This window comes from Chrysemys picta, chromosome 3, assembly GCF_011386835.1.
Source record: "Chrysemys picta bellii isolate R12L10 chromosome 3, ASM1138683v2, whole genome shotgun sequence".
Classification (NCBI taxonomy): domain Eukaryota; kingdom Metazoa; phylum Chordata; order Testudines; family Emydidae; genus Chrysemys; species Chrysemys picta.
Genome location: NC_088793.1, coordinates 91,141,508 through 91,160,626, shown reverse-complemented (window position 1 = coordinate 91,160,626; position 19,119 = coordinate 91,141,508). Strand labels below are relative to the sequence as shown.

Below are 19,119 nucleotides of genomic sequence, written 5' to 3'. Positions count from 1 at the left end.
TACCTATTCATTTCACTGGGTGAGCCCTGGTTCTTGTTATGTGAAAGGGTAAATAAGACCTCCTTACTCACTTTTTCCACAGCATTCATGATTTTATGGACTTCCATCATGTCCCCCCACCTCCTTAGTCATCTCTTTACCCAGCTGAACAGTCCCAATCTTTTTATTCTCTCCTTGTATGGAAGCTGTTTCGTATCCTTATTTTTGATGCCTTTCTCTAACTTTTCTATTTGAGATGGGGAGACCAGAACTGCACACAGTATTCAATGTGTGGGTGTACCATGGATTTATATAGGGGCATTAGATTTTCTGTCTTATTATCTATGTAATGTAAACAAGCATCTGGGTTCCACTTCTACAGCAGAAAGTTTAGATCCCTTTATATAAAGGACTGAGTTAAGTTTCAGATTCTCCCTCCCCTCTTTGACCCCCCATCCCCACACAATCTCACCAACTCCCCAGTGCAGATGCTCTGTATGATAATATGAACACAATGGATATGAATTGTTCACAGAAAAAATGGGGGACAGTCCACAAAAAATGTTTTGGAGGTTCACCCAAGAGGTAAGGCCTGCTTGGAGCAGGACACTCCAGAAGAGAGAAAAGTGATACCATTCCACTGTGAGCCATATAAATTATTTCCCAATTCAAAAATCTAGAGAAAGTGTTCATATAACACCATAGCCTGTAGAAAGATTATATTCTTTTATTGGTTTCTTGTTTTACAGATTCAGGTTTTAACTTTCAATAATAAAGTTAAATAAATTGATTCCTTAATCATAAAAAACTTGCTTTACACATTATTTACATGTAGCCAGAGACTACAGCCACACAATGTCACAGCTATATAATGTACCTTCACACAGGACAAGCTGGGGTGGGGGAGCTAACTGCAATGACACATTCGAAGATCAAGTTGTGGATATACAGAGTGTATTTGGCACAACTCACTAAATCTTAAGGTCTGGCTCTGAAACAGGAAATACTTGCTTTAGTAAAGATATTCAGGAATTTGCTAAGGGCCAAAAAACCAGTTCAGGTAATGCAAGACTTTTTTGGCAGTCTGCAGATTGGTGAAAAGATCAAAAGAAACACAGAATTAAGTCTCATTTTCCTGTTTTATTTCTGTTTACTGCCAATACCAGAACTGCTTGACAACCTTTATGTTTACATGAAGGTGGTCTTTGCCTTGAGAAAAAAAATTCACAATACCCAAGCTCTCTCTTCAAGAGCAAGTCATTCATCCCATCCCCAAAAGCTAAATGTATGTTTAGTGGGGAATTACAGGGACCCCAAGAAGCCATTGCATGTTAAATTGTCTATCTTGTTTTATCATAGTAGAAACAGGGTGAACATCAAAAGCCAACCCCACGAATGAGATTAAATACACTGTACTGGCATTACAACCCATAGGGAATATCATCTTGACGTCCTTGAAAGGATCAGCTCAAAGCAGTGAGCAACTTGATCAAGGTCCCTTTGTCTCACACAAAACTTGAAATGAGGCAGTTCACATTATTATAGGTTTTTTGGGGACCTGCAATACGATATAAAAGGAGGGAGAGGAAAATAAAAAGTAAAAGTTACTGATGCTAACAATATCTCTCCAACCTGTACTGTAACATTATATCTATCCATGACAAAGCATAGTAAGTGTGTTATTTTACAAAACAAAACAACCCCCACACATTTAAAATCTGACAGTTCCCTTTTTAAACTGAAATAAAGATTTCCCATGTAGTGCTTTGCCAAGCTTCCTACCTTCTTAAAGAGAAAGCAAAAGAGGACTAAATCTCTGAGGAGGGGGACAGATCTGAAACACCTGTTCAAGAATCAGCTAACAATTCTATAAACTCAAGGACAAAATAAAGGATATAGTTTCAAAAAGACAAACATTCAGCAATAAACAGTACAGCTCTCTTTTTAGATCCTGCTTATTCTTTCATACTTAAAAGCATTTAGACAGATGAAAATTTCAATTTAAGAGCTTTTATTTCAAGTGTATTTTCTATATTTAAATAATTAAATGAGGACATTCTGTCATGGAGGTTTTTTCCCCCCTATAACTGTCAAGAGTTCTTTATTCAGATATTAACCTAATGCTGCACTTCTGGTTACATTGCTTCATCATTCATGATCGCAAACATGAAAAAAAAAAAAAACCATAATGAGAGCACTGTCTGTTTACTAAATCCATTCCCTCTCTTCACTGCTATTTGCAGACTTCCTAAACTCAGTCTTGAACATATCTAGTTCAGAATGTATATTTACATCTGATGGAGACTTCCCTGAAATGTACACAATTAAACATTGCCTTATGGCTAAACAGTAATAAGGAAAGCACAGTGGCAATTTGTATGGTTTCTTAAATAGAGATTGAAAAATAGAATCAGCAACCCAAAATCTAAATCTAACACAATCTGAGACTGGTTTATCCAGCTAGAGACTTAATTCACTTAAAGTTTTAATTTTAAGAATAGTACTAGATCAGTGGAATATAAAAAGTCATTGACAATGTTAATTATATTTTGGAAATCTCAATTTACGTCATCTCATCACCTATGGGTGCTCAATTCAGTGTCCGTTGAACTCAACAGGAATTTGGCTTCGCTGGGTCCTAGGGAAGAAGGGAATATATCTAGGGCTATATGTACATTTTTAGAAGGCTTTTGCTTTTAAACATCCTTGTCCCCCCCAAAACCCCCACAATTCACCCTGGATATTTCATAACAGACTGCTGCTTAATGCACTTATCCCAAAATAAGGTAATGAAAAAATCTGTGGCCTCTTCAGATTCCAGAAACTTATTACCTGTGCTTTTTATCCTATTAGACGCTTTGTCTTGTCAGCTTATAAATGGGAATCTTTTCATTCCATTTTTATGGTCACCAGAACAGTTACTGATATACACAATACACAAACACACACCTAACATATTTGAAGATATGCAGGCCAATAGTTCTCAAGTGTTCATCTATGAGGAACACAGGGAGGATAAGGAATGGATAGGCATATAATGGCAGACAAGTCTTCCACTTTTCTTATATTGCCCTGTAGTTTTCACAATGATACTATGAATGTTTCCCCTTAGAAAAGAGCAACATTATTCTTACATAACATTTTGGTCACTGGAAAGAAAAAAGACAGAGGTGGGGGCATAGAGCATTTGATCAGCTCCGCTTAAAATTTATACAAGGTCATTTGCACAAATTAACAAACCTGTGCATTTCCCCCTTTCTGCAGAAGGATTCTCACACACTCACACGACAGACTCTCTAGAAAGGTAAGACACTTTATTGAGTTTGTTGATAAATTAAGAAAATTACTATGAACCAGACTTGTACAGATCACAGGGTGCTTGTAAACAGAGATACTGGATCCTTTCCATGGAAAGCCTGACAGAGTGCTCAGCAAGAAGTCATTTTCCCCAACGCTGCTCACAGGCTGCATAGTGATGGAGGGCAGAAAAAAAATCTTCATAGCTGATATTCAGGTGTGAAGGCAAAGAACTGAGGAAACAAATTAGGAAGGAGTCATATTAAGGCAACTATTTTATATAAAGGAGTTTGCCCGGGCAAGGAAATGTAATTTCTGGTTAATTATCACAATCACAACAACAACAGTTAACTGAGCTGCAGAGTTCTGGTACCCCTCAAATAACCCTCATAATGAAGGGCTTATCTATACACAAACTGCACTGAAAAAGCTAATTTGGCTGTAATTAACAAGTTTTTTATTTTGGCACAAGTTTGTCCGTGGACACTGACAGAGCACTGTGAAATAAGTGTGAGACAGAGACTTGTGCCAAAATAAAAACCGTGTTAATTACGGAGAGGCTAGCTATTTCAGTGTAAATATGGTAAATTTGTGTGTAGAAAAGCCTTAAGACACTACAGTACTTAAGCAACTTATGTAGTACCATTACCATGCCCTTTATTTAAGAGTTCTTCTACTGGCTTCTGAAGTAGCCCACAAAATGCACAAAGAGCTGCTGCTTCCCACAACACTGAGAAATTTTCGAATATTTTCAAACCACAGAAGAAAGTTTAAATCTTCTTGGTGAAAGTATGATTGAGCCCTTTTTCTATTAAAGCACTCAAAAGACAGTTACAGGTTTGACTTCATTAATGAAGTGTCAGTAGGAGTCCTAAGGTCAGACACACTTCTGCCTTAATTCAGAGTGCTCCTGGACATGGAAAAACCCCAACACGTCTGACCCCATAACATCTCTTCAGTTAAATCTAGAAAACGGACAAGTATATTTTAACAACCTCCATGTGTAGACAGAGGGCAACAGAGCCTTACGTAACTTAATTCTAAGTGAAAAGTACATATCAACAGCAAGAGACATGCTCCTGTTATGAGCAAAGGTCAAACACATACAATTCAAAGACAACTTGATATAAGCGGAGGCACAACACCGCCACACAAAACTGATGGCTTAATACCTTCTCAACTATGAAGCCAATGGTCTTTATTTAAGATGCTACTGAATCTTTTCTGAAGAACTTATCAAACAGGGCATATAACAAAAGGATTTGGGATCCTCCTAACTGAACTGATCATGACAACACTTTTTAGAAGTTTTTTTTTTTTTTGCAGGCATCATGGTCAGAAAAGGAACTGAAGTGCAACAATCAATTAACAGAGACACTAGAAATATATCCTCTGGACTTCAAGGGACAAAAACCTCTAGAACTAATGGAGTAAATGCTTCTTGTAGGAGACAAGCAAAGCCCAAAAGCAGGGAACCAAATCAATATTCTCTCTCTGTAATAGGAGACGGTAAAAACTGATGCACAGAACAGATACTTTCTGTACAATCACTGTCTCCAAGCAGAACTTAGGACTTACTTTTTGTCTGCTGGAGGGATTTCATCTCTTTCTTTCTGCACTACTTTAACTTAACAGTTTTATTTTATTTATTTTTTTTTAATTTTAAAGAATGACTATATTCCATTCTGGTTAACATAATGATTTATAACCAACTCACATGATTTCTGTCAGTCTGATGTGCCAGGGAAGGAATCCTAATGTGCTGTCCACAGGACCAAATTTCAAAATTAAATCAGGGTCAGGGAAACCTTTATTACCTACAAAATAAATGAATGAATAAATAAATAAAGAGAGGGAAATAAATTAAAGTTTATGAGATTAGATATTTACACGCAATTTTAAGAGACTTATTTCACATGCAATATGCATTTGTTCATTTAAAAAAAATCAAATTACATAAGAGACTGTAAAAAGTGTTAGAGAAAAGAGATGAGCCCTGCACCTTTTTTGAAACAAGTAACTGGAGTAAGAGGTTGAGGCCACCACTGGTAAGAGTGGGCTGCTATGTCTTGCACCAGCTATAGTCTGGGGACTTGGTTTTTAAAAAATAAATAAATAAATAAATAAAATATATATTTTTTTTCACAGTAGGATTCTAATGTCTTCACATATATATGTGAAGACATTAGAATCCTACTGTGAAAAATCAAATTAGCTGATATATTGACCATGATGTCACATAACATACATCACAGAACTCTCCACAAAACACCCCAATCACTGGGACACCGCTGAGAAAACTTAGTGATTTATTACATGGAGAACTTAAAAAAAAAAAAAAAAAAAAAAGGCAGTCTGCTCTTAATGTACAGCTTCTGACAGATTTTTACTATCTAGTGATCCCTGTGCTTTAAACACAAAAACAGGCATGAACTGCTTAATTTCTTGTACTTCGCCATTGTTCTTAATGACTTTGGACAAGAGACAATACGTAGTTCTAATAAAGTGTCTGTAGGAGTCCTAAGGTCAGATGCACTTCTGTCTTCATCCAGAAGGCTCCTGGACATGGAGATACCCCAATGCATCCACAAAGGATGCCTCTGACCCCATAATGTCTCTTATAGACAATACTTACCTCCTCTGAGGTCAGTAGATGTTAAAAGGAGGGAAGTATCATAGAATATTAGGGTTGGAAGAGACCTCAGGAGGTCACCTAGTCCAATCCCCTGCTCAAAGCAGGGCCAATCCCCAACTAAATCATCCCAGCCAGGGCTTGGTCAAGCTGGGCCTTAAAAATCTTTAAGGATGGAGACTCCACCACCTCTCTAGGTAACCCATTCCAGTGCTTCACCACCCTCCTATTGAAACAGTGTTTCCTAATATCCAACCTAGACCTCCCCCACTGCAACTTGAGACCATCGCGTCTTGTTCTGTCATCTGCCACCACTGAGAACAGCTGAGCTCCATCCTCTTTTGAACCCCCCTTCAGGTAGTTGAAGGCTGCTATCAAATCCCCCCTCACTCTTCTCTTCTGCAACTAAATAACCCCAGTTCCCTCAGCCTTTCCTTGTAAGTCATGTGCCCCAGCCCCCTAATCATTTTCGTTGCCCTCCACTGGACTCTCTCCAATTTGTCCACATCCCTTCTGTAGTGTGGGGACCAAAACTGAACACAATACTCCAGGTGTGGCCTCACCAGTGCCGAATAGAGGAATAATCTCTTCCCTCGATCCGCTGGCAATGCTCCTACTAATACAGCCCAATATGCTGTTGGCCTTCTTGGTAACGAGGGCACAGAGCTGACTCATATCCAGCTTCTCGTCCACTGTAATCCCGGGGTCCTTTTGTGCAGAACTACTGCTTAGCCAGTCAGTCCCCAGCCTGTAGCAGTGCATGGGATTCTTCCTTCTTAAATGCAGGACTCTGCACTGGTCCTTACTGAACCTCATCAGTTTTCTTTTGGCCCAATCCTTCAATTTGTCTAGATCACGCTGGACGCTATCCCTACCCTCCAGCGTATCTACCTTTCCCCCCAGTTTAGTGTAATCTGTGAACTTGCTGAGGGTGCAATTAATCCCATCATCCAGATCATTAATAAAGATGTTGAGCAAAACTGTCCCCAGGACTGACCCCTGGGGCACTTCGCTTGATACCGGTTGCCAACTAGACATCAAGCCGTTGATCACTACCTGTTGAGACAGACAATCTAGCCAGCTTTCTATCCACCTTACAATCCACTCATCCAATCCATACTTCTTTAACTTGCTGGCAAGAATACTGTGGGAAAATGGAGGCACAGAAAGATAAAGTGACTTGCCAGAGTCCATTCTGCAAGCCACTGGCAGAACCAGGAATAGAATCCAGGTCTCCAGAGTCCCAGTCCAGTGCTCTATTTAGGCCACACTGCATTCCAGCTCTGTGGATTAAATTTGTAAACTAGACTAATTCCATTTTAATATGGTTTGATAAAGTTGTCATTGTGGTAGTTTTAAAAATGCAGGATTATTAGAAGCAGGCTTAGCAGGGTTGTGTGGTAACATTTAAACTCCTACCCACACTACACACTTCAGGCTAAACTGTAATGCTCTGCCAACATCCATCTTGGACAACTCCCACTTAGAGCCAATCATACTGTAGTGAGTGGTGTAGGTCTCCTCAACCATCTGCAGAACATACTGTAGTTATGTCAGTAGTTTAACTAACTGAATGGCCCCACAGTAAGAAAATACCTAGGCTTGGATTTTTTTGGTATTAAATGTAAGATTGGAATCAAATTTCCTTCATTTTTGGGAGTAATTCCATGTACAGCAAGAATCAGATATGCCTCTTTCAAATTAGACATGTAAGAACTGTCTATATGGAAAGTCTGACATCCTTAATTTCCTATGCTGATGCTCTAGTATTGTGTTAAGGGAGGAAACAGATGACCAAGTAGCTCAGTTCTTCTTGCAGAGCTGGAGCCCTGCATCTGACATTGATGGGAAAGTCCAAAACAAAGGCACAACACCAAGCCATACTAAAAATCATTTCAAAAACCTTCTGACAAGGGTAGAATTATCACTAGAATATGGGTTGTTCGCCTACTCCATTCCTCTGGGAATTGGTTGAGATTATTCTGGTTTTTAGGATTGTGACACAGAACCTTAGGTATGGAAATGGTTGACTGAGGCAAGCGTCCTCACCTCTGGAAGAGTTAATCTCTGAAGGAAAAGAAAGGGACATTTCAGATTTAGAGCCATTGGGACTATATGGTGTGATACACAAGAAAGGTTTCCATAGAAGGAGGGACAAGTCTGAGGTAGCCACAGTAACTATCTTGTGCTCCTGTTGAGTGTTTCCTACTGCATTCCAGAGGCTGGAGAGAGTGTGGTGGCCTGATTAGTTGGACAGATTTGGGGTAGCAAAGGAATTGTAGCTTCCAACACATCTTCCATGCTGGGGGAGGGATAGCTCAGTGGTTTGAGCTTTGGCTTGCTAAACCCAGGGTTGTGCATTCAATCCTTGAGGGGGCCACTTAGGGATCTGGGGCAAAATCGGTACTTGGTCCTGCTAATGAAGGCAGGGGGCTGGACTCGATGACCTTTCAAGGTCCCCTCCAGTTCTAGGAGATGGGATATCTCCATTAATTTAAAATTTTTATTTATGCCAGAGCCATTGATGTGGCCCACAAAATAGTTCAGTACGAAGAGAAAAGCAGTCACTGAGCTCAGTTCATCCATGTACTCTAGGAAGGACATTTAAGTCAGTATAGGACACAGCAATACAGAAATCAAGGAAGTTCTCTCCTTAGTTTTAACTCTGCCCTGTAATAATGCCATGCAGTAACCAAACAATTCTGATCACGACATCTGTACTTGTAGGCATAGATTCAACTGATTTTTCCATTTCCACATTCCCTCTTTGTGTCATTACAGGGGAGAATTAAGTACCTTAACTGTACATTTTGCTACCTTAACATGTTTAGATTTCTTAAATTTAACCTAATCTCTTAGCATTCAAATAACTAAACGTAATTCTGAAATTCCTGATTTTTATAGTGCTTGTGTTAGAGATAATTAAGCCCTACCTGTAATTTTTTTAATTTCAGGTATGTACACAAACTTAATTCCTAGACAACAACTGATTTAACTCTAATTTATGTCAGTGGTATTATGATGTTGTCAGTAAGAGTATTCTGTTTGGCCCTAAAAGTCAAACCTGTCTTTTGTCCATAAAAGCAATTGTGCATCTACACCAATTTTTCAGCACAATTCAAGAGTAAAGCTTGAATTTTCTTAGTTTCAAAAAAAGTTTAGTTTCCAAGTTCTAGTTAAGTTAAAAGTTAACAAAAATTCACATTCTGCATCATATTATTCTGTAGTTTGGCTGCTCTCACTTGAGGTAGGTTGGCATTAGCCTGAGTGTAGATAATTCAAGTTAATTTGAACGTGAAGACAGGCTTTAATACATTCAGCTGACTCAGTTGAACTTCTCTCCTTCCTTCAGAAGGAAGTTGTTTGAGAATCCCATAAAAACACACTAAGATATGAAGACTGGTGTTGGAGAGGCTATACAGAACACAGATAGGAGGAAGACTTGGAGGGGAGGAGTTAAATCGAGCTTTGAAGGCATAGAAGAAACTGATGCAGAAAGTGAGAGGAAGCCAGTGAGATAGGTTTTCAGAGTGGTCTGCAAAACAGTTTAGCAGCAGCATCTTCAAATGGAACAGAACTTGTTTAAATTTTTTTGACTAATAGAAATTTTGCCAAAACACACCTTTGGGGGCGGGGACGAGGAGCTCAAATTATTCTCAAATTTGGGAAATAGTTTAGGCTGAAAAACACTAAAAAATTTTCAGGATATGGGCAAAAGTTCTAAAATGGTCATCAATGCCGAGCAGGAGATCAAATCCAGATGTAAATCCAATGCCATTCTGATCCAAATATGCCTGTTACAAATTGACTTGTTAGCACATAGTATTCCCCCCTACCCCAGGCACAATAGAATACTTACTATTTAGTAAGTTGTTTAAAACATTCACATCCAGGTCTGTATATTTTCTTTGCTGTTGTGCTACCAACTGGCAAAAGTTCTGAGCTGCTCTCACTATGTCTGCCTTTCCATCTTCTGGGGACAGCACCTTCAATGTAGATTGGCAATTTAAAACTGCAAGTACAAAGCACAAAGTTGTTTTAAAAGCAAGCGAACTTTTGCAAGAAAGGTTATTTGTTTACAGTTCTAGGTTGATGAACTCTTCAGAGAACAGGGACAGGGATGCAAGTTCTTATATCAATAACAAAGTGTGCACATCTTGAAATCTCACATTTTAAGAAGCAATGCATTAAGCATTTCTACACAGTGTACGAATATGCATATCACAACTACATCTTTTTAAAAGTTTATGGTGTTGATAGTCTCCAGGTTTGTTACCTTAACTTTGTATTTCCTGCAGTTTGACCTTAGGACATCTTACAGGGATCTTGTAAGTACCTAAAAGGCTACCACTTATAAATTTAGTTTAAGTGTCATTAGTCTCAGGCCAGTTTCCAACCTGTGGGGCTGGAGCACAAGGCTACTCCAGAAGGCTGCATTGGCTCTTGCTGCATATGACTACTGGAAGCACTCTGCCAGATGGCTATGGCACTGGGGAGTGGGGCAGGGAAGAGAATGGAGGGATCACCTGGGCTCCAAATGGAGTAGCAAACAAGTGAAAAATGGAAAGCATACCAATTAAAAAAAACAGAAGGGTGAGACAAATGAAAGAAAGGACAAAAACAAGGGAGCAGCACAAAGAACAAAACAGGAGGCAGGATGTGACAATTCCAGACACAGCATAATGGGACATGGGTGAAAGGCAGACTGGATCTTTAAGAAACTCATAATACATTTATAATTTTAAAGTATTTGGCTGCAAGTAACTGCTTGACAGGAGTCTTTGAAAAGGCTATAAACAGAAAAATGAAGACAGAGACACAACAAGGGTTATGAGGCTCCTAGGGAAGACAACCACTAGTTTTTAGTCTATATCACTAGACTAAGTAAATGGAAGAGATGAAGGCAGGGCACCCATGCTAAAATACACAAGCTTCTTACTAGTTGATGTACTTATGGCCCATTTTTGAAAGGAGATATACATTCCACATTTCTTGTCCGAGGAGTGAAGAAAGATATTCAGTCACAAGTTCATTCATGAGGGGCAAGCTTTGTAGTGGGCCTCAACTGACTACTTGCATCCAATGCATTTACCCAAAGAACCAGGAATACAGCTCGGAATCATTAAATATTGTGTGTAACACACCATGTTTATTATTTAGGTTCTCAGACTTAGTCACGGACTACAGAGCACTTGCCGATAGTGCTGGCTCTCCTTGTTTTGAGCTGCTTTCAAGGATGTCCAGGTTCTTCAGTGCAAAGGAGAGCCTGGAATTTTGCAGAAGCACCCAGAAATAAGATGGGACCAGCACAGCTATTCCAATACAGGCTGCTGCAGAATATACACATTTGAACCTTAAGAGAAACAGGATTACAACTATCGCTTGGCTGGACTCGTACTCTTTAGCACAAGGCAGATTTCAATTCCCCTACCTCTCAAAACTGCATCTCTTGAAACATACAGATAAGTCTCAGTCTGAGACCATCGCCGGTGCCCCAGTACCTCGTCCCCAACATCTGATTTCAATTTCTTCATAAGAAGAAAGCAGTCCCCATAATTAAGGGTAAGACACCCAGAGACTGTTTATAGAATAAGACGTGTACACTCCCAAGGTAGCCCTGGAATCCTTGAAGGAGTGCACAGTGTCATCCGTCTTGTTGGAAAATAAGACTCACCCGTCAAAGGGCAAGTTCAATGGCTTGCTGGATGTCCAGAGCAATCCCAGAGATTTTGCAACCAGGAATCCCTCCTTATAGTTACCACAGAGGCCATGACCCTGGCCAAGGTAAAATCAAAAGTGAAGTTTTGGCCACCAAACAGCCTACTGCAACAAATGCCTGGAACTCCTCACATGACCCCCTGGGCAATTGGTCCTCAAGTTTAGCCATGGCTGACAACTGAAGAAATCATACTTGGCCAGCAAAGCTTGTTAATTAGCTATCCTCATCTGTACAGACAATAGGGTATAGATCTTCCTGCCCAGCATATTCAACTGCTTGGAGTCCATCTTTGGGTGGTAGACTTGAATGTACCCTGCCAGGCCCTGTCATTAACCACCATTATGACCAGGAAATTCAGGGCCGGGTGGGAATAGAACCCTTCAAATACCTGCATGGGAACAAAGTAGTGCTCTTCCATGCATTTCACCATCAGCAGTACCAAGGCCGGTGTTCTCCACAGGGCTGTCACTGGCTCGAGGAGTGCATCATTGACCGGGAGGGCCATTCTTCCAGGCACAGCAGGGTGTAAAATGGCCAGTTTATGCATGTTCTCTTGGAGGAACTCTGACTGGATACCAAGGGATGTGGCTATGTGGAGTAAAAGGTCCTGGTCCCTTTTCAAGTTCTCCAGGATAGAAGGGGAGGACAAACCAAGCAGCACGGCATTGTCCAGCAATGAGGATGAAGGTCCTGGCTGAGCCAAAATAAGCTTTTGCTCCTGGGAAGATATACCCAGAAGGGAGGACTCCAGCAATTCCGCAGGGAGGCAGAACGCCAATGCCTGGGCCTGCAGCTGATCCGAAGCCACCATTGGCGACCTGGCATGGCTTTGGCTTCAACCAGGATGAAAAGCAGGATCGGTGAACAAGAAACATCCCACTGAGTCCAAGGCCACTGATGTGTAGGGCATTGGTGGCCAGTAGGGGCCGGGCCAATGACCACGGTCCCTGCCACCGGGCACACACCAATCCTGGGAGCCAAACTGGTCCATTGGCAGTCCCTTGAGTTCCTCAGGTTATGTGGAGTAGAAAGATGATAACTCCGACTTGGAATCAAAGCCCTAGAATCTCAGCAACATGGGTAGAGTGACGCACAAGGGAGCCAACAGGCGGTCCGATTTATCCATCACCCAGAACGAGGAGGGAATCTGCGATGAAGACAGTATCATCTCTGTTGAGCATGCTGGTGCCATGGGCAGTGTCAGTCCTGGTGCAAACATCAGTACCAGAGCGCCCGAATGCGTCAACGTCAAGGGTGGTGAGAGCCATCATGAGAGCACTTGCAGCGTCAAATGCAGTGGGGCCGAAGAGGGTCCCCAGTGCTGAAGTCCCATGCCCCAATTGCGGTACAGGCTCCATCCCCACCACAGGAAGAGGAAGGTCTGGATGCAGTGGCGACAGACACGGAGGTTCAGCAGCTTGCTCCATTGGAGGGACTATAGGTGGGATAGCCCTAGACCAACGGTTAGATTCAGAATGAAAGGCAGAGGAAGTCTGTAGCTGCCTGATACAGACAACTTAGAGTCGACACTGGCATCTCCCTCAGCAGTACTGGACTCAAGGGGTGCCTGGAGGCCAGAGTCAACAGTACAGGGTTTCTGCCCTCCCCACTCGGTGCCGGGGAAGGGTCAGAGGTACTTGTGTCATCCTGCGCACCAGAACCAGCTCCGTGCCAGTCTGCGCTTTTCCTGGGGGAGGCAGAGCAGTCACCCAAGACTTGGAAGAGGTCTCATAAGACTAATCAGGACCACTCCTCGGAGCCAATGGAGACCAGCTCTTCTCTCTCTTTGATGAGGTGTCTGCACTGGAACAAGGGGCAGCAGTGCCCTCCAAGCCCGAGGGTGAGCTTTGGCCTGAGAAAGGCCTCGGTACGGGATCAGACAGCATGGCCTGTTCAAAAACTGCCTCAGGCAGCATCCAAGGTATAATGTCACCTGAGTCTCCTTTTTAAAAATGATTTACAGATCCAAACAGTGCTCTTTTAAGGTGGGCCTCACTGAAACAAAGCAAACACTGCCACCTCTTATAGCTAGGAGAAGGGTCACAGCCACAAGTGTGGCCCCTCTATGGGTAATGGTAGGGAAAAGTCTCCAGCTCTGGTATGCACTCATCTAAGTGGAATAGATGTCTGCATCTACTCGAAGAAGAATTATCTGATCTCTAAAGATACTTTAATGACTTGGACCAAGATATTTTTTAAAATGGATGCCTAAAATTAAGCTCTTAAATAAGCATATGTTTAGACACAAATAAGTGGCCTCATTTTCGGAAGTGCTGAACACTCAGCAGCTCCCCCTGATGTCACAATTACTATTGTTTGAGAGGACAAAGGGACTGGCAGCTGGCCTAAATGAGGCTGACCTACCTTGGCATCAAAGAGCCAAAACTCTTACAGCTAAGAGCCTGCCCTACATGAGGAAGACGAGACAAAAGAATTCAGCCAATGATAGTTACAGCAAGTCTACCCTACAAAATTAAGTCTACCTAAGTTACGTTGACTATTAGCCACTGCAGTAATTAAATGGCTTTTGCATGTCCACACTGTGCTCCTTGTGTCCACAGTACACATCCTCACCAGGAGAACTTGCACCAATTTAACTGCTGGCGTGGGGCATTGTGGGACGGCTTCTGAAAGGCAGCAACAGTTGATGTAAGCAACACAATGTCTATACTGACACTGTGTCGACCTAACTACATCAACCTCTCGCAGAGGTGAAGTTAAGTCAGCGTAGTGGCCGAGTGACATCAGTGGGAGCTGAATTTTAGTGTAGATATTTAGAGTTAGGTCGACATAAGGCTTAAATCAACCTAACTCTGTAGTGTAGCTCAGGGCTTAGATAACATGCCTATATGTTGCCTAGCACAGCGGGGTCTCTGAATGTTACTCAATACAAATATTACATTGAAAAGAGAGAGGAAACTGATGCTGCAGTCTAAAACCAAAATCACCAGCAAGACTTTGCTGTCTACCAAGAGAGGAATAGATAAAGGGAGCAGGTGAGAAGCAGAAGCATCTAGATGCATGGGGACAAGAGGAACATGATACTCATTGTTAGCATGTCTTCACTACTGGAAGAGGAGATAGGCAACAAGACAGTCTTGCACCCTGGAAATCCAAGGAATCCCCGTTTAATGTGTACTTTATTAATGTTATATGGCACATAAGACATAGAAATTCACCCCAGAATTCTTGCAGTTGAGGAAATGAAAAAAAACTTTAAAATTTATTTTTCCCGAAGAACTGCCAATAAATAGAAACTTCTGGGGCAGATGCCGGCTGGCACATTAAAAGGAATGTATCCCTTCTCTCAGGAAATCATCTAAAGCAGTACTGTAAATCTGGTGAGAGAACCCTGTGAGTGTAAAGAACTGAATGACTCAAGCAGTAAAAGACTAATTTTAAAATTATTGGGTCCCTCACATTCACAATAGGATACAACTTGATGATAGTACTTTTAAAGTAACAATCTCCGTTTGGCAAGTAGCAGTGCTTACAAGTAGAGTATTTGTCTTTACAAATGCATTCCTTGATGAGCACAGTAGTATTGTTTGTCTGGCACTATATTGTTAGAATATCAATGTTATATACCCCATCAGCCAGTTGCACTTTGCAGCATCTTACCCAGTGCCTTAAAAACACTTGCAGAGAAGTTTATATACTGAGGCCTTCAGTTACAGGCTGTCCCCCTTACACATGGAGGTCTCTATCTTATCAAGAAAGCAAATATCTTTAGCCATGTCAGCTAGTTAGCTAAAACAAGGAGGAGTCCTTGGGGCATCTTAGAGACTAACAAATCCAACAGTCTAACGAAACAATTCAATTAACAGTAGAATACCAAGAGAGGAAAAATCACTTTTGTAGTGGTAATGAGGGTGGCTAGCAATGCCCCTCTGCCATGTACATTGGCCAAACCTCCAACGTGAAACTGCAGAACTGGAATTAATTTGCAAACTGGACACCATCAAATTAGGCCTGAATAAAGACTCGGAGTGGATGGGTCATTACAAAAACTAATTTCCCCATACTAATTTCCCCCCACTGTTACTCACACCTTCTTGTCAACTGTTTGAAATGGGCCACCCTCATTTCCCCCCCTCCCCCCTTGGTATTCTACTGTTAATTGAATTGTCTTGTTAGTACATGAAAAGATGGGAGTTGCCTTACCAAGTTGTGTGTGTGTGGGGGGGTCAGTCTATGTATATATACCTGCTACTGTATTTTCCACTCCATGCATCTGATGAAGTGGGTTCTATGAAAGCTTATGCCCAAATAAATTTGTTAGTCTCTAAGGTGCCACAAAGACTCCTCGCTGTTTTTGCTGATACAGACTAACACGGCTACTACTCTGAAGCTAGTTAGCTGAGTCAGAAGAACTGATTCCTAGCGTCTTCCTGTTAATTGTGGAACAGGAAACATTCACTAGATTTGTTTGTGTATGCTAAATTGCGAAAGTAACCTTACTGTAGACATTCCTGCCCTTCCTGCCTGGGTCCCCGCATGCTTCATGAGGAAGCTACTGTTGCACGCAGCAGTGGAAGAGCTTCTGTTCACTCTTCCCTTTTCCCCTCCTAGGGGTACTGTGCACACTGCTACCATCATGGCAATGCTTGCTCTGACATCCCTCTCCTACCCAGAACTAGTTAATTTCACATAAAGAGAGGAGGTTGGCCAGTATGCAAAAAAAAAAAAAAGAAAAACCACCACAAACCACCCAAGCAGGAGTGAATATGCAGGTGACCTCTCCCCTATGAAATGAGCTTATTCTGCCTTTTCTATTGGGAAGCATCCCCCTCATTTCTACAGCTAACTGTGAAGTGTTAGCACAACTATGGACATTTAAATTTAAGAGTATTTTCTTCCACTAATAAATTCTCACACAGATTATGAGGACAATATGCCCCTTAGACCAGTGGTTCTCAACCAGTGAAACGTATACCCCTAGGGGTATGCAGAGGTCTAGTTTGCCTAATTTTACAACAACAGGTATATAAAAAGCACTAGCAAAGTCTGTACAAACAGAAGTTTCATACAATGACTTGTTTATACTGTTCTATATATTATACACTGAAAAGTAAGTACTATATATATATTCTAATTGATTTATAATTATATGGTAAAAATGAGCTAGTATGCAATTTTTCAGTAATAGTGTGCTGTGACACTTGTCTTTTCAGGTCTGATTTTATAAGCAAATTGTTTTTAAGTGAGGTGAAACTTGGGGGTACCCAAGACAAAGACTACTGAAAGGGGTAAGAGCCACTGCCTTAGATAACAGGATCCTTTGAGCAACTGCCACAAAAACAACACTAGCCCAGGAAGGTTATAAACATTGTCATCCACTTTAATGAGGGGCTAAGAAAGAAAGAGGAGAAGAAAAGAGGGGGTAGGTAGCAGTGAGAGGGTGGAATGTACATATAGGACGATACATAACCCTCAATGAACAAACCACTTAGGGCGCTCATTACCACAATCCTACCTTGGTCTGTTTTGTCTTGATTTGCAAATTCCACTGTATATTTGGAGCAATCTAGACCCAAGAGTTCCTGCTGCTGTTTTAAAATTTCATCCATCAGCCTTGCGTTATTCCTCTTGAAGATTCCTTAAAAAACCCATAACAAAACGTAAGTCACTTCAGTTTCCACTTTTTCAGAAAGAATGTTGTGAAAATAGAAAGAAACAGGCAGTAAACACTAGCTTTAAACTAGACTCGACAAGATTAATAAGTAACTGAAGCAGATGATACTACATAAATCTAGCTTCATGATGACCTTGGAAGAGAAAATTAACTATACACAACTTTAGATCTGGTGTATGCTGCTATTGTTCTTGGCATAGCTGAACCACTACGCAATGACATCTGATAGTTCTTTAAAAAGTAGAACACTGTCACTTCACTGCTAGAATGCTCTAATTCTATGACCAATTTACCATTTACATGTCAGATGCAATTAGAGATAGAGAAGATGTACAAACAAGCAGAAGCAAGGAATTCCCATGTTCTAATGCTAGCCTTGCACCAGCTCCCTCTGTGGCCTAAGACAAATGAAACTTTGCATCAGGACTTCTCTAGGTAAATAGGGCATGGCAAGCTCAGCTGTAAAGCGACAGTGCACAGCATAACCTCTTACATGTTCTTAACAGCTTTACAAGAATCAATGTTTGTAAAATACACTGTAGACTAAGTTATGAGAAGTGTAGCTAGGGCAGATGAATGTTAGAGGCAACATGAACAATTATAACTTTTACAGTCAGATTTCATAGCCAATACTGGCAGTACAGACCTATATTTATTACAGCATATTGGATCAACTCATTATTTGACACTTAGGAGAATAATACTGCTCATTTTATTACAAAAATTCACTGCTCAAAACTTCATTAGTACATAAAGTTGACCACCAGTGCCTCATAGACTTTACTTCATTTCTTGGTTTTCAGAGGTTTAAGAACACACCAACCTCAGCCCACTTTAATTCTGCTCCTAGGAGCTGGCAAGAGCCACAGGGAATATACTGAAAGTATGTTTCAGCCAGGGCTACTCTACAATAAGCACACATACCTAAGGAATGATGAAGTAAGCATACCATTTTATGTAATGTGGTATGCCCTACAGAATTGTATTCTTTCCTTCATCTGCATGCACTCCAACTGATCTTCATTGCGTTAGGGACTGCTGCAAGTAAGTGAACTAGTAAACTGCTGCAAGGATTACTTGCAGCAGTTTACTAGTTCACACTGCAGTATGAGAAGTACATCTACATCCAAAGAGATCACAAACCCTTCATTTCTGTGCTGAGTTATGTAGGTTGCACGAGCTGAAAAGCACAACAGCCAATTCTTGCTGTGGGGTTTTGTAGAACTCTGAAACCATAGGAGAGTACACTTCAAGGGGGAAGTAAGTGCAGGCAATGTTCTCGAGAGACTAAGATAAAGGTCAAGGAACAGTAACAATTGGAATGCTGATGTTTTTGCAGAATAGATTAAGTACAGTCCAGGCATAGCCAGTTTTGTTCACTAAGTCTGTTCTAAATGCAGAGTTTGCCTTAGTGAGGACAGAGGTGTTCCTACCATACCCATATATTTTGGCCCCGTATCATCTGGAAAGATAGTGTGCTATGTTGTCTGTCAGCGTGGAAAGGGGCTTCACTCAGAGGGCAGGGTTTCAGTTCCAGTGTGGATCTGGTAGGTACCTTAATGCTTTATAGCCTGGTATTTTAAGGTTTAACCATACATGTGCTTGATGTTCTGGAAGGGTACAAGACATGGCTGGTCACTCTTAACTGTGAATTAACCAATTTTTTTTTAAACAGTGAATTCAAAAGTGAAAGTGGTGCTAGTCGTAAAGGTGCACAAAGTCTTCCTGGAAACACCTTGCTGCCACTAAGCCATGGGGCCATGATTCCTGGGGTTTGTGACTTTGCAAAGGGAATAAGGAAGGAGGCTGTTAGCTTGTTAAGTGGGGAGGTTGTTGCTCTGTGTGGCTTTGCAGAGA

General features: G+C 41.2%; 1 protein-coding gene across 2 annotated transcripts in view; it reads right to left on the bottom strand.

Annotated features, from left to right (window-relative positions):
• Positions 1–690: 690 nt before the first annotated feature.
• NUS1 (NUS1 dehydrodolichyl diphosphate synthase subunit) overlaps positions 691–19,119 on the bottom strand; it is a 35,243-nt gene continuing 16,814 nt past the window's right edge. The window contains exons 2-6 of one of the 2 annotated variants that reach the window (XR_006173809.2): positions 17,104–17,226; positions 9,768–9,920; positions 4,994–5,093; positions 3,327–3,509; positions 691–1,537 (exon numbers count right to left, since the gene is read on the bottom strand). Coding sequence is in view for 1 of the 2 variants with exons in the window: in XM_005280154.5 (XP_005280211.1) it covers positions 3,419–3,509; positions 4,994–5,093; positions 9,768–9,920; positions 17,104–17,226 (467 nt within the window). In the remaining variant the exon portion in view is untranslated. Of the gene's footprint in view, positions 3,510–4,993; positions 5,094–9,767; positions 9,921–17,103; positions 17,227–19,119 lie in introns of both variants that reach the window. The other variant, XM_005280154.5, reaches the window with a different exon arrangement.